We start from the raw sequence: 21,249 nt of genomic DNA, 5'->3' as shown, positions 1-21,249 counted from the left end.
GAACAGTGCCCTGATACAGTTTAAAGTATGGAAACTAGAATAACTGCAAAAAAAACGAACAAACAAAATAACAGAGAGGTTGTTTTCTGTCTGCAATCCCCTTCATAGTGGATGCTTGTCCTTAATGTATATCGCTTAAGCACGGAGCAGTACAACTATAGGGATGCTGGAAAAGTTACCACCGTTAATGTTTGTCATTAGTTCAGCGACTGCTGTGTCTGTGCTAGCCTCTTTAGGTGATAATTGGCTCATAAAGACAGATATGTTCCGAAAGCAATAGCTGGAGTCATTTCCTCTGAATGTTTTTTCTTGGTTTCCACTATAAGCAGTTATATGATTAAATGTTTGAATCAAACCCTCCCCTATTCCCTTTGTCAGGGTGTTAGCAGTCATCAAATCAGGCAGGGGGAATTTTTTTATTTTTTTATAATTTAAATAAGATAATTAGTGTGACGCAATGTAACAGTGTATGATTTGGGGCACTGTTGTCATGGTTTGATTTATATTTCCATAGCAACTTGTCTGGGTTTCAGCAGATATGTTGCAGGGGCCTCTCTCTCTCTTGCTCTCTCTCTGTCTCTCTCCATCTCTCTCTCTCTCTCTCTCTCTCTCTCTCTCTCTCTCTCTCTCTCTCTCTCTCTCTCTCTCTCTCTCTCTCTCTCTCTCTCTCTCTCTCTCTCTCTCTCTCCTCTCTCTCTCTCTCTCTCTCCAGGCTGTGCTTGGCACAGTCCCTTCCCCACTTCTCTGATCTCTGGGTAGACTGGTCCCACACCACCACGGATAGACAAGCATGATAATCACCAGACCAGATCTCAGTGATGTACCATGTAGGTGACCCAAGGACTGCTTGAACCCTGCAAAGGTTTGTCTCCTCGGGGCCTCCAGACCTTCTGTATTAGTGGCTTCCTTTAATGTGGCTTCTGTGTGTGCTCGACTCCGAATCATTGTCTTAAAACAGAAAGACAACTTGAAGGAAAGCTTCACTGAAATACTGAAGGAGCTCCTAGGACAGGCCTTGCCTTGTCTTAGTTAGACTGTCTCCAGTCAGCCTCGTGTGCTCTCTGAGACTAGCTAACTAAACACACACATTTCTGTTGAAGGGCTACATGACACATGATAAAAGGTGAATCCTTCTGCCTGTTGACCTCCCCCACCTCCCCTTCTGAGCCTCCATAGTCCCCTGCATCCTCTCCCAGTGACTCACCTCCTCCCTGGGCCCAGTCAGGCCAGAGCTGCCCTCACTGTGACCTCCTCTGTGGCTGGTGGCGTGATGTTGATCATGACCAAACAAAAACATGCGTGTCTCGCTGTCCCCTCCTCCTCGACATCACTGCCGACCAGAACAGAACTGTTGTTACAAAGTCACCATCGGTCAGGAATTTTAACTAATGCTTTCTTTAAATGGAGCTGAAACCCAAGCTTTTTCATTTGCAAAGCCTCATACAAACAAAAGCAAATAACTCACCTTCAGTGGACCCAAGAACCAAAGTGCTGGGAAAAAAGAACTTTGCTGCTGTGGCTTTGACAGCTCCTCTAAATATAGCAACTCATTCAGCTTTAAGAGAAAAAGTCTGTTTGTTAGCAATTGATGGCTCATAAATGCATGCAGAGTTGCACTCGCTAGCACTCAATAGCCTTGATGCTGACTCTTTGAACGTTCACGTGCATTTCCCCTCCGACTTCTTTATAACAAGCTACATCAAATCTGCATTGCCACAGTTCTGTCCTCTTTGAACAGTCTATGGCTCTCCAGGATCTTATCAGTGCTGAAGACCGTATTGATTAGAATGGCTTTCATTTCCATTTCAAAGTGCATGACCGGAGGCACTGCTCCATCATGTGCTTTGCCACAAAATATGTCGAAGGTTTATTTTGAACTTTCAAAAACGTTGAACTTCTTATGTTGTCCCCCTTGCAAGCGGGCCTTTCCCTGACATGCAGATGCAGACTGTTGCTGTTCCTCTCCAGATATCTGGTTCAACATTCAACACAGACAGTGTGTCATAGAATCTGCCTTTGTACTGCCTCAAGAGGGATGCTTGAAGAAGAGGTTGTGGTAATTGTGTTATTGTGTGTGTGTGTTTGCGAGCGTGCGCCTGGGAGCGCTCTGTACAGGCCATTAGGTGAACTATTCCGCCCTGAGCCAAGGCAACAGGAACTCATTAAGTCTGGGGTTGGAGCTATCATCCTCCTGAGGCAAGGCTAGCGACAGGATGAGAGTGGGCGACCAAGAAAATATCACTTCAGCCAATTCATACTCTTTCAATTTTAATCTGTTCAATTGCCAGTTCCTTTTCGGATTATTGATTCAGAATCAATCCATGGATAAATGGACTTCTTGTCCTTGGCTGTGTTTTTTCGATAAAATTATTAGAAAAGTTGTTAAAGTTGTCCCAAAAGTCACACAAAACGCCACTTTTACTGAGAAAATGATGTTATTGCAAATACCCTTTAAAAGATTTTACACAACATCCTCTTACACCAAACAAGTAGAAAATGAACCAGATGGGTTTCATATGTACGAGCAATAACTCAGATATTTTTTTGCAGCAAGCTGTCTAAAAACTGAAAGACACGCTAACTTAAAATTATACTGGACTTCTTTCTCCTCTCCCTTGCTTCTCACTCTTTCTCTTTCTTTCTTTCATTCTTTCTTTCATTCTTTCTTTCATTCTTTCCTTCTTTCTTTCCCTCCCTCTTTCTTTCTCTCTTTCTGTCTCATACTTTCTATATTTCTCTCTCTCTTTTTTTCTCACCACGTCTCTCTGTCTCACTCTTCTCTCTCTCTCTCTCTCTCTCTCTCTCTCTCTCTCTCTCTCTCTCTCTCTCTCTCTCTCTCTCTCTCTCTCTCTCTCTCTCTCTCTCTCTCTCTCTCTCTCTCTCTCTCTCTCCCCACATCTCCCTCTCTCTGTCTCTGACTTTCTCCATTCTCTGTCCACATCCCTCAGTTCATCTCCTTCACTTCCCCTTGTCCTGAAAACAACCCGCTATTATCTTTTCATTGTTTTGAGAAAGCTTGCCTGAGACCTCAGTTCCACCAGGCGACTGTGATACTCTTTCTTTTACTGCAATCAACAAGAAATTTATAAGAGATTCATAAGAAAGACCAAAAAAGTGTTTTTGGAAAAGGTCTAGAGCCTTTCAGAGACTGTAATGCCAAATTAATGGCAGGCGAGATTCACCTGAGAATACATGGAAATGATTTTCAGACCTGCGACTTTTCCGGTTTATGCCAGGGTGGAGAAGCTCTCTTGGTGCAGGTTTACCAGGTCAGAACAGGCCACCACATAAGAGCCTGGATCTGCTGGATGTCCTCTGGCCTCTATCCATCCCTGCTGCACCACACCATGACTGAGGCTGATGAGAGCATGGCCCACAGCCTTGACGATGTCAGCCACACAGGAGAGTAGGCTTGGACACACTTTGGTTTGTGGTCCCTGTTCCTGTTGACCACACACGCATAGCAGCACACATGTACACTGTAAAAGATTTAAATCTGGACTCCACATCTTGATCTCGTGCTCTCTCAAAACATGGATTCAATTTTATGAGAAATGAGATCCATGTTTGTTCGTTGGACAGAAGCATCACTACGGTTTTTTTCCCGTTTTTTTTCTCTTCTTCTTCCTTCTCCTTTTCCTGTTCCAGACCAGGTTTGGGGTTTGCAGTGATGGGAGTGGAACTATCCAAGTGACATCAACATTCTCATAACTCGTTACACAATTATAACAGAGGTTCATTTCCAAGATGAAAACCCAGTCCTTTTTAAAGTATTTTCTTTGGCGTAGCTGGAGGGATTGAAACACATTCATCCATGCCTCCCGAACAAAGGAAACACAAACTGTTTGACTTATTTGGTTTTAGGTCTAAACACATACATCATTATCTAGAAAGACAAAAGCTGGATCAAAGTGCTCTTAGATGATGAACAAAAGCACATTTCCCCATGCACTTACCCCATGTCCTTAAGTTTCTTGCAGTTAGGAACTTTTGGAAGGGGGCTGCATAGTATTGTACATGCTCTTCTGCCAGGTTCAAATAATCATTTACACCCCCAAAACAAATGGTTGTTACCCCTAGACAAGCTCACTCATTCCAAGTATTATTAATGTACAGACCATTTACAGTTTACAATTTCATGAATGAACAGTCCATGAATGGACTGCGGGAAGGATTTATTAAGGTCTAGTTAGCACCGGGTATTAAGCAGTCTGTATAGTCAGACAAGGCCAACACAAGTGTCCCTCCCTTCCACTCTAGGGCTAATCCAAGGACAGAGGCCTGTTTAAATGTTTGAATTCCAGCCTTGTCACAAGCCAGGGACATGAGTTCATACTGAAGAGCTCCAGGTGTCTGTCTGAAATACTAACGAGTTAGAAAACCCCACTGGAATCGATAGACGTTTCCCACGGCTGCCTGACCTCCCAAACGCATGTTTCTCTGTTGAACTATGTGATCTATACCTCAGACTGAATATCTATACCTCAGACTGAATATCTATACCTCAGACTGAATATATATACCTCAGACTGAAGATCTAGACCTTAGACTGAGGATCATGAACAGGATGGAGGTTCAGCACATGGTCCTCACAGTATGACAGCAACTTATTCAAAGTTGAATCTGTACTCTTAACTCGACTGTTTACTTTGTGATGCTATCTTGTTAGGTGAATTGTTTGCAGGCTTGAGTACATCCTGTGTGTCTTGTTCTCAGTATTCTGCCCTTCTTCCCAGAAGGGAGGCTTGTAGCCTGCAGTCTCTAGTGTCCAGGATATGGTCCTCATTACATATGTCTGTTTGCCTGTCATCCAGTCCAGCTGTCTGTTATTCCATCTGGTTGTCCATCCAGTCTTCTGTCTGCAACCCCTGTCTGTCTGTCTGTCTGTCTGTCTGTCTGTCTGTCGTGGAGTAGTGCAGATGTTCCAGAGCAGTGGTGATTGAAGAACATCTATGAGAGGTGAACAGTGCAGGGCAGAGCTGTAAAAACCTGGTGTCCGTTAGTCCTGTCCTCGGAGCTGTCAGGAACACGTGATGTCATCCTGCTGGACTGGGTACACCACCAGAGAGGGGGAGAGAGAAATGATAGAGAGAAATGATAGAGAGGGAGAGAGAGGCAGAGAGAGGCAGAGAGAGGCAGAGAGAGGCAGAGAGAGGCAGAGAATCACTAGCAATGTTTCACCCACCCTGCCTGCTGGTTTAAAAGGACTGTAATTACTGATGGGCTGTGGTCACACCACCACAAAACGCCTCATGTCGCTAGCAGGCGGGAGGACCAACTCAAGAGTCCTCGAGAATCACGTCCTGCCATTTATCCTTGGCCCGCCAGCTCAGTTGTTTTTCACCATTCCATTACTATGCGGGCATGTTTTTTAGAGCACTCCGAACGCGGGTCCAAAAATGATCAGGGTTTATCCCCTTGGATAGTCTATAAATGTAGCTGTGAGGTTGTCTGTCTATCATCAGATCTCCGCTTCAGACGCGCTCGATCCTGTGGAGGCAGTCTGTCAGTTGATGCTAAGCATATCAAATGATGTCACAGCTGGCATTAACAGCACAGTATTTTATGTAGGGTTAACTAAGATAAAGTTGCAGGGTTTGTGGCACAGTGACTGAATTTCTCACCTGTGCAACACGCTCACACGCATGCATGTTCCACCGGCTTACCAAGATCATCTGACCGCTTGTTTGGGATCAAAGGGATAAAGACGAGGCTTAGGTGTACTCCAATTACAAAACCTGGCAACCCTTGTCTTTCTAACTGATGCCTTTCCAAATGATGTCTAATGCCAAAAATAGGTAGGGCGACCCTAGCTATTGAATAACCTGGCAACCATTAGTGCCAAAGCCAGCCACACTCTTCATCCAGAGCCTTTTCTTGGGAATTTCATCGTTTATATTTTGGTATCGAGCTATTATTTTGGTCCACACTAAGAATACAAAATCCAGCCCAAGATGTCTGATTTATCGTTCGTTAACTGCCATAGTGGGATTGCTGTTGCCAGGCACCTTGCCAGCAAGCAGACTAGTGTTCAGAACTCCTGTAGATTTATTGATTGTTATTCAGAAATGTGTAGGACCACTACTGACGGACCAGGGTTGATGTTCACCCGAAGAGCAAGCTCCACACAGCCACTTTCATCTACACTCGCTGTGGTTTCTCATGTTTTTCTAATGCCCATAAAAATAATAATTGCCTCTTGTTACACCAGATATGGGCGCAGACATTTTTCAGCAAGCCCCCTGATATTATATATAAACGTTTAATTGAAGGGTCTTTCTTCTAATGTGACTTTCTCTCTCTGTTTTTTTCCCCTGGTGACTTAGCGTCAGGCAGTCTGGGAGACGGATGTGAAGGCTGCGAGGGGCGGGAACTTGTCTAACCAGACAGGACTGCTTCTGAGCGACTCCCTCTTCTCCAAGGAGCTGGAGAGCATGGGCAAACACCTCGCTGGTAGGCCACTGGCTGTGTGTGCGTGTGTGTCTGTGCGTGGGTGTGCGTGGGTGTGTGTTTATGTCATAGTAGTGTGTAGTGGAACTGGGGTTGGGTTTATATAGTGAGAAACACTGCGGGTAACCCAGATCAAACAGGCTGCTTTTACATCCAGACACGGACAGACAGACACATGCGCACACACACACAGACACACACACACGTTTTTTTTTTTTTACTTTTAAACTTTGAGAGAGAGAGAGAGAGAGAGAGAGAGAGAGAGAGAGAGAGAGAGAGAGAGAGAGAGAGAGAGAGAGAGAGAGAGAGAGAGAGAGACAGAGAGAGACAGAGAGAGAGACTCGGACTGGGACTGGGACTGGGACTGGGACTGGGACTGAGACTGAGACTGAGACTGGGACTGGGACTGAGACTGAGACTGAGACTGAGACTGAGACTGAGACTGAGACTGAGACTGAGACTGAGACTGAGACTGAGACTGAGACTGAGACTGAGACTGAGACTGAGACTGAGACTGAGACTGAGGAAAGTAAGTAGAAGACAGGGCCAAAAACCCTACTTAAGGCCAGTGGAATTTGAATGGCTAATTAAAAAAACTGATCTCGTAAGTAAAGAATTTACAACAAAAGTAAACACTTACCTTTGGACTTGAGCTTTTATGAATTCAATGAGTCCAACATTGCAAAGTCATTAAGTAATGTGACGTCTAACGGCATACTGCGAACTGAGACATTTGGAAAGCAGTGGAGTTGCTTCGCTCTGGTTTAATCCCTGTGGTCTTTGACAGACGTGATGTCTGGATGACTCAGAGAATGGTCGCCGCAGGGTTACGATTGCAAAATTATTAATTTATTAGCCAGATCAAGGTTTTGAGAGTAGACCAAAGGCGATGTGGCAATGCACACTGTCAAATTCAAGACATGTGTCAACCAGTTGTTTGTTTACGCATGACTTCTTTCTCTCTCTCCTATCTCTATCTCTCTCTCCTCTCTCCTCTCTGTATCTCTCCTCTTTCTCTCTCGCTCTCCTTATCTCTCCTATGTATCGCTCCTCTCTCTTCTTTGTATCTCTCTCTCTCTCTCTCTCTCTCTGTATCTCTCTCTCTCTCCCTTCTGGGTTTTGCCAGTTATGCCACGTACATCTCTGCATTCCAGACTTATGTCTAGCACATTGGTCCCATTTAGCACAGCTATTAATGTCATCCAGCACTGGTCCCAGCTGTTATGAACTCCTCTATCTGCTCATTCATTGGCACTGCATGGCCTGACTGTGTGCCCGCCCGCCTGACTGCTTTGCCCGCCTGTGTGCTAGCTAGTGAACGAAACCACACACTGGCACTCTGAGGGCACAAGAGGAGGACTGTGTGTTCGCAACCCTTTTCCCCGTCCCCGCGGTTCTCAGATGGTATTGATTTAGAGTTGTTTTACGCCGAGTTACTGTATATTCAAACGGAGAGCTCCCACTAGGCAGTTGAATTAGGCCGCCGAACGAGCTAATTCGCCCCCCTTTCATGCCTTTATTAGCTGCTAATGTTTTCCATGTTTGGAGCCAAAGTTTCTCCTTTTATCTCATCTTCTTACCCTCAATTACGTGGTTGGACGAATTCTCCTAACTCCTAACTAAAAAGAGAGGAGAATCTCCATTATTTCGTAATACTCAAGGAAATGACCGATGAGCGACTTCTTGAAGACGATGTTTGGTATGCTTTAATGAAATGGTCATGCACAAATGAATCTATTGTAGGCGGCTGTGTGTGTGTGTAGTGGGGGGAATTGTAACACTCTACAGTTCAAGACAATCTCCCCTCAGTTCAACATCATTTATCTCTGATCACAAGCCTACAATTTCAAGTTATTCGGGGAGCAGAGCTTCCCCCCTCTGACTGCAGATCTAGTCCAGGCTGGAGATAAGTCGTTAAGCGTTGCTTTCAGGATGGAGCCGAGTTCGGAGTCAGTCAAGATCGCGTGTGTTCTAAATGGTCATGTGGCGTTCTGTGGTCCTGTACTCTCACTAAGTGCTCCGCTTCTGATCAAAGAGTGTATAATAGATTATATCTGGCTCTGTTTCTTTCTCCCTCGAAGCTCTCTCTCTCTCTTGCTCTCTCTCTCTCTCTCTGGTTCTCTTCTCTCTCTCTCTCTTGCTCTCTCTCTCTCTCTGGTTCTCCTCTCTCTCTGGTTCTCCTCTCTCTCTCTGGTTCTCCTCTCTCTCTCTCTCTCTCTCTCTCTCTCTCTCTCTCTCTCTCTCTCTCTCTCTCTTGCTCTCTCTCTCTCTTTCTCTCTCTCTCTCTCTCTCTCTCTCTCTCTCTCTCTCTCTCTCTCTCTCTCTCTCTCTCTCTCTCTCTCTCTCTCTCTCTCTCTCTCTCTCTCTCTCTCTCTCTTTCTCTCTGGTTCTCCTCTCTCTCTCTCTTGCTCTCTCTCTCTATCTCTCTCTCTCTATTGCTCTCTCTATTGCTCTCTCTCTCTCTCTCTCTCTCTCTCTCTCTTGTTTACTGTCACTCTCTCCTTTGCTCTTGGCCCTTTGAATCTTTCTAGTACTGTAGATGTTGTTGCATATCATGGTCTGTAGAGGGACTAAATGAAGTGAGCAGTGCAGCGTAGAGAGCTTCTACCCTGCTCAGTGCGGTCCTGATACCCGTGACAGAGGGAGGAGAATGTCATCTCACTTACAGTAAAAACAGGACTGGATCATCTCTCCCACTATTTACGGAAAGGAAAATGATTTGCCAACCAAAGAATGCCATGTTTATCTTTTCATCAGTGTGAAATAACAACTTTATGGGGAGGGATTATTAATCAGCATATCCTGTTTACCACGGAGTACAACACTATTCGTCCAGTCATGGTAGGGCTGGTGTGGGTGGATAAGGGCTGTAGACAGGGCAGGCATCATCCTTGAACAACCTCAAGTAATGTAAATAGCTGACTAACTAACTATCTAACACAACTATGACCTATACAGTTGTTCCTCTTTCTCTACACTAACTTTCTCATCCAAACACGATACACGCACAGGCATAGATGTAGAAACATACTTATAGTCTTTCCCCAAAATGATGCTAGTTGTTCAGTGCCAATAACACCCCACGGGAACACCCCACGCGGAACCTGAAACTAAAGGCCAGAGTGCAAACACTTTGTATTTTATCTTCTGTTGCTATAGAGAACAAACAAGTGTAGATCAGGGCTTGGAACAGCCCACGTATCCAGCATCACGGCATCTACATCAGACAGAACATGTGGATGAGTCTCCATATCTGCTCTGCTCCTCGCCACAAGGGACTGGCCTGACCTTTTTACAATTAGGCTTGATTAACTACAGAAACTGCAATTTAATTATCCATGACACAGAATTAAATGCACGAGGTCCCGGAAGGACAGTACCCAAAACAATTTGGATCGTTTTTTCAAACAAACTCAATTATATCCCAGAGCTGCATTTCGGCGTAGTACAGTTTGGCACAGACGTTGAAAAGAAGGATGTTAATCGGCGAGGAGGACCATGTGTTTCACATTTTTCAGCATGGAAAAATGTTGCTTGTTTTGGATAGGGCACCGTTTGGTCATAAACTTGGAAGTCAAGGTTTTTGAAATACATGTCATGCCTCTACGTGCTATTTATTTAATGTCACACATACATGACTCCCCAGGAATAGTTAGTGGTGAGTCATTCCTCAAAATACCACTCTCGCATGATAACTCCCAGCTTGATTTGCCCAAATCCTTGGTGTCTAAGAGAGAAAAGAAACAGAAGAGGAGTGTTACAGATGTTCCCATCACAAGTTGGCAGTTGAAATATTTTCCCAAACAAAACTGTTTTTGTAACTACCAATGAAGCAGGCAAATATAATTTTGTTTCTGAGTTTCAGTGGAGCTCAATGTGAACATGTGGCTGTATTAACGTCAAGTAGGATCCCCCACAATTTACAGAGTTTGTAAATATTGCTATCATTGACCAGTGAAAGGCCAAACATGAGAAAGAAAACAGTTTATCTTCCCTTTTATGAAGACTGTGATGTGGGTTGTTGTCTTATACATGAATGAGCCCTGTCATGAACAGGTTTTAGTATGAAGCATAAACATACTTGGTACTAAGTACAAACATGGTGTGTGCGCACGAATCAGTTCATTGGACAAATGAAAGACTTCAACATGTCCATACAAGTCTGTGTTCTTTTTACACTGCATGTGTTGGCCTACAGCTCCTTGGTGCTTAGCCCGTCTGCTGTGCATCCATTCAGATCCCTGCTCCTGTGTGTTTCATCTTCAGAGGTGGAGAAGGACCTGGCCAAGCTGACCGAAGCTGGGAAGCTGACCAGGAGTCCTAACAGCCCCCACAGCAGCCTGCTCCTGACCCCTCTCTTCCACAGCCCACTGCCCAGCACCCTGCCCAGTCAGCTGGGCCAGTTCTCCAGGCCCCAGTCCCCTGGCCTCTCCTCCAAGCACAGCACCGCAGGCACTCCCCTGCTCAGCTCCAAGCCCACTTCTCTGGCCATGGGGCGGACACTCTCTCCCAGCAACCCCAGCAGCCGGACCCAGACGCCTCGGACCCCCAGCAGGCCGCTGACTCCCAACAGCCTACTGACACGCTCTGCTGGGACCCCGGGTCACAAGGAGGTGACCTTCAGCAGGAGGTCACGGAGCCGTCCGGTGACGCCCACCAGCCAGCCCACCCGTCCCCGACCCCTGCTCACCCCGCCTGGGCTCAGCACCACTGACAGCCTGGGCAGGACCTCCAGCCTCAGGGCCTACCTGTCAGAGGTAAGAACCCAGCTCATCAAAGGGACCTAACATCGTTTTAGTACTGGGTTATTCAAGAGAGGTGGGAGAACTAGGAAAGATTAAGGCCATTGTTTTAGGATGTCATCGAGGAAGTTATTACTTGCCACATTTTCTAGCAAGTAATAATGTGATGTTTTGGGAATTGAGGATATTCTAGGATTAAATTGTAAAACTCTAAAAACCTTTGTTATTGTACAGTATAATGACCATAAAGCTTGGTTCAGAGAGTTGTACATCAGTATATTGTCAGGCTTTTGTAAGAACTCACTGAAGTTGGCAATAGAACGTGAGAGCTTTTACACAGATGATGCACACACGTGCAAACATGGTCGTGTGGGGTTTGGTGAGGATTGACTGCAGTCCGTACAGTAGAATGTCATCTCAATGTGGAAAGAAATGTGGCAAAAAAGGAAAATTGTCAATGCGATTTTTTTCTCTTCCTAGTTCCTTTTCATGGTCTACTTCACAGTCGCTCTGTTAAACATGAAACCCTTACATGAGGGCTTTATTGACGACGGCCAAAAGTTCTGCTGGTGCTCTGTGTTTTTTTGACAGTTGCCTCAGTTGATGCCTAGCAAAATCATCAAAAACATAGGAGCTCTGATTCACATTTGATTGAGGCCACCTGGTCTCGTACTGTACAAGGAAAGAGAGAGAGAGCATTAGGAAGAGATACATAGAGAGAGACTGAGAGAGAACTCCTGGACCTGTTTAAATAATAGAATATACAAGTAAGAAGGGATGTAACGGATTCTCTGCGTCCTCTTCCTGTGCTGTAACTCATCCCTGAGCTGTTGCTAAGATGCATGGTGGTGCCTTCTGGAATGGCGACTGGGAACCTTCCATCACGTTTTAGCTCTGAAAAATAAGAACACATAAAAGCTTTTAGCAGAGAACTCAGGGCAATTTATTTATTAAAGTTTGGCCCAGATGACAATACTCTGAGGTGTACTTCATTTGAAAGAAAATCAAAACAGCTGTAGAACTGATGGGTCTGCTGTACTTCTTTGGTTTCGAGTTCAGCAAGGACTCCTGTCTTTTGGATTTTGACAGGTTTATCCTATCCATGGCCCAGTGCACCTTTACTTGTAATATCATCAGTGTCTGCAGTACCAGGGTGAACCAACATACTCTGGTTTGACCGCCAAGGATTTTTGAAATTAGTTTTTGATATTGTGTTTAAACATTCCAGAATCTAAAGTTGCTAAATGACGTATTACAGCTGTAGAAATATGTAATTCTAATTTCCACATGTTTTTCTCTCTGTTGAGGTTCTGGCAAATGTAGATATTTAGTTGGATAAACACATGGATAAGCAAACGGACAGATAATTAAGACAGATTAGATTAATTTATATTGTATTTTTTCTTCTCACCATTTTTCTATTTGTTAAACAAACAGCATAACTTATAACTCCCCCTCCCCTCCCCTGCCCTCCCCCCGCCTCTCGTCCCCCCCCTCCTCCCCTCCCCTCCTCTACATTCCCCTCCTCTCCCCCTCTCTCCTCCCCTCCCCATCCCTCCCCCCCTTTCCTCTCCTCCCCTCTCCCCTCCCCTCCTCCCCTCTCCTCTCCCCCCCCCCCCTTTCCTCCCCTCTCCCCTCCCCTCCTCCCCTCTCCTCTCCTCTCTTCTCCCCTCCCCTCCCCCCCTCTCCCTTCCTCCCCTCCCCTCCTCCCCTCCCCTCCCCTCTCCCCTTCCCTCCTCCCCTCCTCCCCTCCTCCCCTCCTCCCCTCCCCTCCCCCCTCCCCTCCCCTCCCCTCTCCCCTCCCCTCCCCTCCCCTCTCCTCTCCTCTCCTCTCCCCTCTCCCCCCTCCTCTCCTCTCCAGGATGAGTTCTACCAACAGCTCCAGGCTATTAGACAACCCTGGCACGTTCCCAGTGACACAGAGAGTGACATCATGGAACCCCCAGAACAAGACAAGTGTGAGTAGCCTCCATCTTTACTGCCCCTATCCCTCTCAATATTCTCCATCACAATTCCCTTCCTGCTTCTGCCACTGAAAGACAGATTATTATCTTAATTTCTCTAATATTATTTCACACTTATTTCCACATTAGACGTATTAAAATCACTGCTCTGTGTGAGTGATTGTGTTAAGAATGGTAATCTGTCAAGGTAAAGAAGAGCTTCCATCGGATACAAAGTAAGGGTTGGGGCTATTATGTCAGATTTCCTCTCCAGGCATCACTGAGGACATTTATTTTTGGTTAGAACAGTTTTATTGATATTGATGTCTATTGTAACTCATAAATTGTCTCATTAGAAGAGCCTGGCTGGGATATCTTGATCTGGCTTTGGACATGATATCACTAGGCCAGCCCTCCTTTAGAGCTTAAACTTCATAAATCACTCTAATGCATTTGGTAATATAGGTTGATACCTTCACTGTTGCCAAAAGAGAACCGTAGGAGTTTCCAACTCACTGAGGTCTCATGTCAAACTGATCCAATTCTTGCTCTCTTAACTTTTATGGTGAGAATTGTGCATAGCTCATCCTCTGAGGCGTTGGAGGCGCTTGATTTTGACTCACCTCGGCTTGCTTCATTCGCTCTGTGCCGAGTATTGTAGCTGCAGTGCCGTCTAACGTCATAAATCAAGCAGTTTGTGTCTTAGGACATGCCAAGGACAATCTGTTGCTAATTAATGTATCAAGTGAGACAAAACTATGTATGTCATTTTGGCTTTTTGGCCTAGCTTTGCTCTTTCCCAGAACGAGTGGCAGAAATGTTTTCACATTAATGTAGCTCCATTTTTCTCAGGCAACAAAGAGCTCTGGATCAGCTGCGTACAGAACAACTGAGGCACTTGGGAATCACACAGACAGCTTTTATGGAGCTAATGAAACAAGAATTCCAGTCAAACAAAACATTAAGCACGCACAAACGCTGCAATCAAATGGGAAACGTAAGCACACATGACAAGTCCCTCTTGAGGATGTGTGTTTTGCCAAATGACTATCTGGCAGAGCGAGGGGATGGATGTTGCTAATGGCCTCTGGGGGGGCTTCCGGGGGGTCAGTGCATGGCAACGATGAGTTTAGAAAAGACCGGAGCTATACACTGGAGGAGGAAACGAGGGATGGAAAAAGGGAGAAATAAAGAAAGAGGGGGAAAAAAGGAGGAGTTGAACCCAGCGGCCTTAAGATGTGACAAAGTACCGTTTGGCGTGAGAGAGGGATCATGTGGTGCTGTGTGTGTGTGTGCGTACAGTACGTGTGTGTTAATGCGTGCCTACTTGGATGGCGGGCTCAGTGTGCTACCATGCCAGTGAGTGTGTCTGTGCCGGCGCCAAGTCTATGGCGAAGGAGCTAAATAATGAAAAAAAGATCCATAGCTATTTCCTGTTATTCTAGAGACTTCCACTATGGGGTAACCGCACAAACCCCAAAGGAGATGAAAAGACTTCTCTGCCCTCTCCCCACAACCATCCGTTGTTTTAATCTTAGCCTAAGCAACCCTAATTAGCTTTCTTTATGAATGTAGTTAGCGTACACCTGCTAAAGTTTGAATGAGAATGAACACATATGCCTTTACTTGGATCAGTTCAGTGAATGAATCATTTCTTTGGTGTCGCCTATCATTTCCCAATCCCATTGGCTTTGTGACACATTACTGATGCAGTATCACTGTGGCATACAGGTGTACCACTGAGTCGACTGAACTGTTTGCCGTCTGTTTGAATTCACAGGTAGCGGAGTGAGGGATGCCAACAAGAGATCAGTCTTTTCAGGTGAGCAGACCAACGGGTTCTTTTCAGATTGTGTGGTGTCATACTGTGAAAGTTTTAAAATATATGTACAAAAGCAAACTTTAATACTGTGTATATACATACCAACCAGTGGTTTAAATGTTAAAAGTATCAGTCTGAAAGCATGTTTCTCATTAGCTCATGAACTAGTACTTTAAAGTCCAACGCTCCATTAACAAGGACTTTATTTGACAGTGCCTCAACGTCTGTCTGTCTGTCAATGACCTCACTCCTCAAACCATCGCATGTTACCCTGGCAACCACCAATGGGTGACACCATCTTCATTTATAGAGCAATCAATTCCCTGACTGAGCTAGCGAGGAGACAAGAGTGTCTGTGAAATGTGATTGGAGGAGGGTGTCTACGTTGTGGGGAAAGCGGTACTTTAATGCTCCAGTTCCATTGAGTCACTTGGGAGCAAAGATCACACACATCAGACAGTGTCATTTCTAGCAGTATTAAGGAGGAAGAGGGATGGAGAGAGAAAGAGACAGAGACAGACAGAATTAGAAAGGAGGGAGAGACAGAGAGAAGGAGAGAGAGAAGGAGAGAGAGAAGGAGAGAGAGAAGGAGAGAGAGAAGGAGAGAGAGAAGGAGAGAGAGAAAGAGAGAGAGAAGGAGAGAGCGAGAGAGGTAGAGAGAGAGAGAGAGAGAGGTAGAGAGAGAGAGAGAGAGAGAGAGAGAGCGGGGGAGAGGGAGAGCGGGGGAGAGAGGGGGAGAGGGCGAGAGGGGGTGTCTGGTTGGGCTTGGTCTGCGGTTCCCCCTCTTGTGGCTCTGGTGGAGGAGTCTTCCCCACTCCTCCCAGCATGCCCTCACTGCCAGTCTGGAGAGAGATCCCAGAGCTTCTTGGCTATCAGAGAGGCCAAAGCACTGCCATGGCAACCAACCCAAAACTGTGTGCCGGGGTCACCCTAATCACTCATCTCCCAGAATTCACTGCATGTAAAATGGTTTCTGGGACCCACGGTTCGGACCAAGGCCTAATTTTCATCATCTTTGACATGTTCAAATATTGTGGGCTGTTTTATTGTAATTGCCCGGGTTATTATTCTTATTAGCGGTTTAATGCGTCTGAATATGGTTTCCATGGAGACTGATGTTTTGTCTTTGCGTTTTTGTTTTTCACAGGCCTATAGTGATGAAGACCAGGGACATTGATCCATTTAAACAATAATTATGCAAACCACTGGGCATTTTGAATATGTGTACAGAGACTATTTTTATACTTCACGCGAGTAAGAAAAAATATTGTATACTTTTTCCACTGAGATTTCTTAGACACTGTAGTCCTTAAAACCTGTAAAAGATTGTGAAATATTACTTTAGAGAATGTACTAGAAGTTCCAATGAATTTTGTCTGCTTTTTAAGCATGCCTATCTAAATTCCTTTGGGGACTGAGAAAAAATGCATTTTGTTGTTGCCAAACTTTTTTATTAAGAGTTAAGCATATTGACTTTGTAGTAAATGTAAACCTAGAAACAATTTATTGATAAGCACTTACTTGAAGTTGTGTTGTGTGTGTAGAGTGAACATTCAGTAACACAAGCTGAATGCTGAAGTTCCACTAGATTTGAATGCAATTTATATTGATTTATCTTATTACAATTGTTAATCACTCAACTTGATTTTACATGACACATGATGTTATATTATCCGGATATAATCCTGGTGTGAAAATCCTGTTCATGTCATGAACATGTCACTTTTATACACAAGGTATGACTTTTGTATTACTGTTGAAATTCCAAAACGATGAGCCTGTAAATTGAAAACACAAAGGATTGTGTCTTTTTATGGACAAAATAATTTACAAGAAACATTCAAAAAATTTACATTGTTTTTTTTTTTAAACGATTCAAGAAGTCATAACAGCATCAGTTTTGATCATCTGTCTAAGTCCTATAACCTGTGCATGCCTTGAGCTTCAAACACTGGTTGTGCTGATGAGCTATAAAAAAAGTTCTGACCACAGGTATATTTCGAAGTATTCAGAGAGTTTTCCTGGGCATGTGTTACTCAAACTGTGGCTGCCTGAGCCTAGTTGAGGAGACGTCAATAGAAGATTAAATTTTCCATGTGCACACACACACACACACACAGACACACACGTCTACACAGTACACACAAATACCAGCTTACACACCCTAACCCAACACCCGCCCAAATCGAGCCGTGCCATCATGGGCCAAAATTTAAGCCAGCATTTTCTTTTCTTTTCATTTCTTTTTTTTTTTTTCATTTAGCTCCAAACTGGATGTGATCTGAAAGCTTAGAGGCCCCAGTCTGGCCTCAACATGCAGGGTGATTCCGGTAAAATGATGAGGATTAGTCTTAAGTAGCTGCTTCCAATGTTAATCAAATCAAATCAAATCAAATTTATTTGTATAGCCCTTTTTACACGCAAGCATGTCACAGAGTGCTTCACATATGCCCATAGAACTGCCCCTCAACCAACCTAAACCCTCAAGGAAGACAAGGAAAAACTCCCCAAAAAACTCTCAACAGGAGAAAAAAAAATGGAAGAAACCTTGGGAGGAGCAAGGCACAGAACACAGGCTAAACATAGTCATACAGTGTCGATGGGTTTTTAAAACACTAAAATCCATTATTCAACTTTATAGATGTAGGACAGGACCGGGAGACTCGCGACCAGGTCCAGCGTTGGCTGACCGACGACCAGGCAGGTGCTGACAACTCAAACCCCCCACACCACAAGGGATGTGTGTGGGGGGGGACAGAGAGAGGAGAGCAGGGATTAGAGAATGCCAGGAGCAGCTAACAGTTACAGTCATAATAGAATGAGATCCCCACCGGTCAAGTGTGGACTGGTGCAGCAATTTAACAGAGCAAAAAAGGGGAATTTGATGCAACCCCACACACCAAGACAGCGACAGCCCCCCTCATTTGGAACATGAAATCTGTTCCAGGGGAAGAGAACTCTAAAATAAGTTATACTTAAAGAATAAGGATGGAAACAACCCGTCCCCCGTTACCAAACACAGTAGGTACATAGGTACACCATTCAAGTTGTTTTTCTCAAACGGATGTGGGTTGGGTAGATGCCACAAAGCTTGTGCAAACATTGTGCAGTTTCATTAGCTTCTGTTCCTAATTTACAGATCAACATGATAACTTTTTTGTCAGCGTCAATATTTGCTCTGTCCCTTTCTCTCTTGATTCTATTAAATTTGTCACGTCAGCAAACTATCAAAGCAGGGAGTGTTCTACATCGAGACAATTTTGTTTAACGACGGGTTAAGTCACTTCCACACAGATGTCCAATGAAGTGAGACTTTCTTAGTCCCTCCCTCTGGCCATGAGAATAACTCTTGATGTATCATAATTCATAAATATGACATACTAAATGGAGTGTATGTTGAGACTTAAATACTTTTACCATTTGTACCAGTTAATGGCAAGATTAACAGTTTCCATTCCCTAGTGATCACTTTTTCAGCCCCTTACTGGCAATTTGATTTACAATCATCCAGATTTCTTTTGATGTGCCCTATTTGATCTCTCTGAGTTCTGAACCAACAAAATTGCACAGTGTGTTTACCATCCGATCTAAACCGGACCCATTCAGAGTCACAGGCCACCCAGGAACACGGTCACCACCTCTCCGACAGTCCGTACCACCATCAGCGGTCAGCTGACAGGCTCGTCTCTTTATTTATGACTGACCTGTGTTGGTCTGGGTCGACATAGGGGCCAAATAAATCTATTGCGGAGGAAAAGTATGCTTTGAAGGCTAACAGAGAGAGAGAGAGAGAGAGAGAGAGAGAGAGAGAGAGAGAGAGAGAGAGAGAGAGAATCCACCAAACTTTGGAAGAAATGAATCTCCAACGATACACTATTTGGTGCAGTAACCCATAACTCTTGAAATCATATTGAATCTGACATTACTGAAGCATTCCCTCCAAAACGGCTTTGGGAAGAATGCCCTAATGTTACAGGAGAGGAAATAATTTAGTAAATTGGACAAATGACCTTCAGGCTGCAGAGTGAGTCTAACCCTGTGGAGCCAAAAGGCCTCCTTACAGACTCCTTAAAGGCATAATTTACCTACTCATACAGTACATGTCAAGATCCAACTAATGCTGCCTGAGATCTTGTAAATGTGGTGAAACTCCATATCCAACCCATTGGCATCCTGACCCCCCCTACAGCGTTAGATGTGAATGTTTGCATGGATCCCTATCCCACTGGTTTGATTAACCCTTGTGTTATCTTCGGGTCATTCTGACCCATCAGTCATTGTGACCCACCGTCGTATTGCAACAACTTTACTGCATACAAAAACAAAGTGAAGCATTTTCTTTTAACCGTTGGGCTGTCTCAGACCCCCCACATTGCGAAGGTTAAAAGAAAATTATTTTTATTTGTTTTTGTATTGGGTAAATTTGGGTAAATACAACGATGGTTTGTTATGAACCGTTGGGTCATGTGACCCGAAGGCAGCACAAGGGTTAAAAACATAATGAAGTCTTTTTTCCCTCCTCTTGAAAAGGCTGGCTGTCTTTCTCTTTCTGCTCCCAAATAAAACGCTTCCACAGTGTGTTTTTACTCAAGTGCTAATTTTTAGAAGTCTGTTTTTAATGCAAAAAACATCTAGAAGAGCTTGCTTAGGCCCTACATAAACCTTATTAAAAATCAGACTGCCGCCAAGATCATTCTTACTCGTTCCCTTGCATTTGGAGAAAGCTACAAAGACAGCATGAACAAGCATCACAAGCAAACCTCACAAGACAGAAATGCTAAACAATGATGACACAGGTTGTGTTTTCCGCAATGTCAGACAGGAAGCAGCCCAGGTAGCTCCGCCCCTCCCAGGCAGAATGAATGTGAATACACCCACTGTCTGAGTCCTCTTCAAACAGTCTTTGCATGAATGAATCTGTTATTTGAACATCCTTTCTTCAGCAATCCCACAGCTATCCATCATTGTTGTTTGGATGTTGGAGCTGTTAGGATTGGCTTGACTTATAAAGTGCTGAAGGACAGACTGTCTCCATGAAACAAGTGTCTGTGTGCTATGTTTGGCACAGACAGTTTGAACAGTTCTCCTGTCGTTGCTATAGACGTTTATTAGCCTCTTAACCACACTATACGAAACCAATGACATTTTGCTTTCATAATTACAAGAACAAGAACATTTCTTTTTTGAATCCAATAATAAAATGACAGAAAGATTCAGTAGCGGATGAATTCTCTTTGATAAATATTGGCTTAAACAAAACGTTTAAATGTTTTTGTGGCACATGAATAGCATTTGTCAGAAAGCCTTCCAACAAGTTGTAGAACAAACCCAGGAAAGGATTAAATCGTAGCTGGATAAGCAGATATTTGGTTGACATTGTGGTCTCATTCAGGGGCTTTTCTCTGAGCTGTCTGGAGTGTAAGGTTGACAGGAAGGTAGCAGGGTGGGGTCTACATGTTCTCCTGGCCAGGGATCATGTGATGAGTGTGGCCCAAAGAACTGTGGAGAGGCTGCAAAGATTATCTTCCTGTCTGTCTTTCACACACACACTACGAGCCCATGAAAAGCTCCTGGAGTGACTGGAGCCCTGACCACAGCCTAGAGCCATAAAATGGTGTGTTTGTGTGTGTGTGTGAGCACAGCGTGCTGGCAGGAGGTGTGGTGGGTGAGGCACAGTCCTTGGTCAGATGACTCATCCCAACGCAGAGACGGTCACCACGCCAATGTTAGTCGTTATATTTCTTTCAAATGCAACAATCCAAGCTGGGTCCTGTGGCACACTGTCTCATGGAAATCTTTCGTGTCTGCGTTTGTGCACGTGTGTGTGTGTACCTTTGTGTGTGTGTGCGTGCATGTGCGTGTACCTTTGTGTGTGTGTTCGCTGTCTGGAGAGGATTGAAACAAAATATTGTGGCAAGTAGACAAAGTAATGGTTAATGTGATGATATTTATACCTATTGTAAAAATGTTGAGTGCCTGATGATGGATCAGATTCCTTCCCTCTCACACAAGCAGTTCAAATCCCCTCTGGCAAGTGTGTGTGATACCTCATCAGCTCCAAAGCCACACTTTAGTTCAACCCAGGAGTTGATTTCACTGTCCTGTTCCCCAGCCTCATAGTTCCCACAATGCTGACAGATCTTGACTTCTTTTTATGTTCATTTACATATAAAGTCGCCTGGAATTTATTGCATCTGCACATGGCTTTTTCTCCAAGCTAAGATTTATTTCTTCAGCTCGTAGCGTTTTGTTCTAAGTTGGTGCCAGCGTTTATTTTTTGGTCCCTTCACCG

The 21,249-nt window shown here is 44.4% G+C and overlaps 1 protein-coding gene across 1 annotated transcript; it reads left to right on the top strand.

The window, feature by feature from the left end:
* The first annotated feature begins 3,347 nt into the window (after positions 1–3,347).
* On the top strand, positions 3,348–17,282 carry c15h8orf34 (chromosome 15 C8orf34 homolog). The gene is made up of 6 exons (XM_062480362.1): positions 3,348–3,389; positions 6,327–6,453; positions 10,717–11,207; positions 13,054–13,150; positions 14,916–14,957; positions 16,105–17,282. Exons 1-6 carry the CDS (start codon positions 3,348–3,350, stop codon positions 16,110–16,112), a joined length of 807 nt encoding a protein of 268 aa, XP_062336346.1. The 3' UTR covers positions 16,113–17,282.
* The last annotated feature ends 3,967 nt before the right edge of the window (positions 17,283–21,249 follow it).

This window comes from Osmerus eperlanus, chromosome 15, assembly GCF_963692335.1.
Source record: "Osmerus eperlanus chromosome 15, fOsmEpe2.1, whole genome shotgun sequence".
Classification (NCBI taxonomy): domain Eukaryota; kingdom Metazoa; phylum Chordata; class Actinopteri; order Osmeriformes; family Osmeridae; genus Osmerus; species Osmerus eperlanus.
This window is presented reverse-complemented; position numbering and strand designations above follow the sequence as displayed.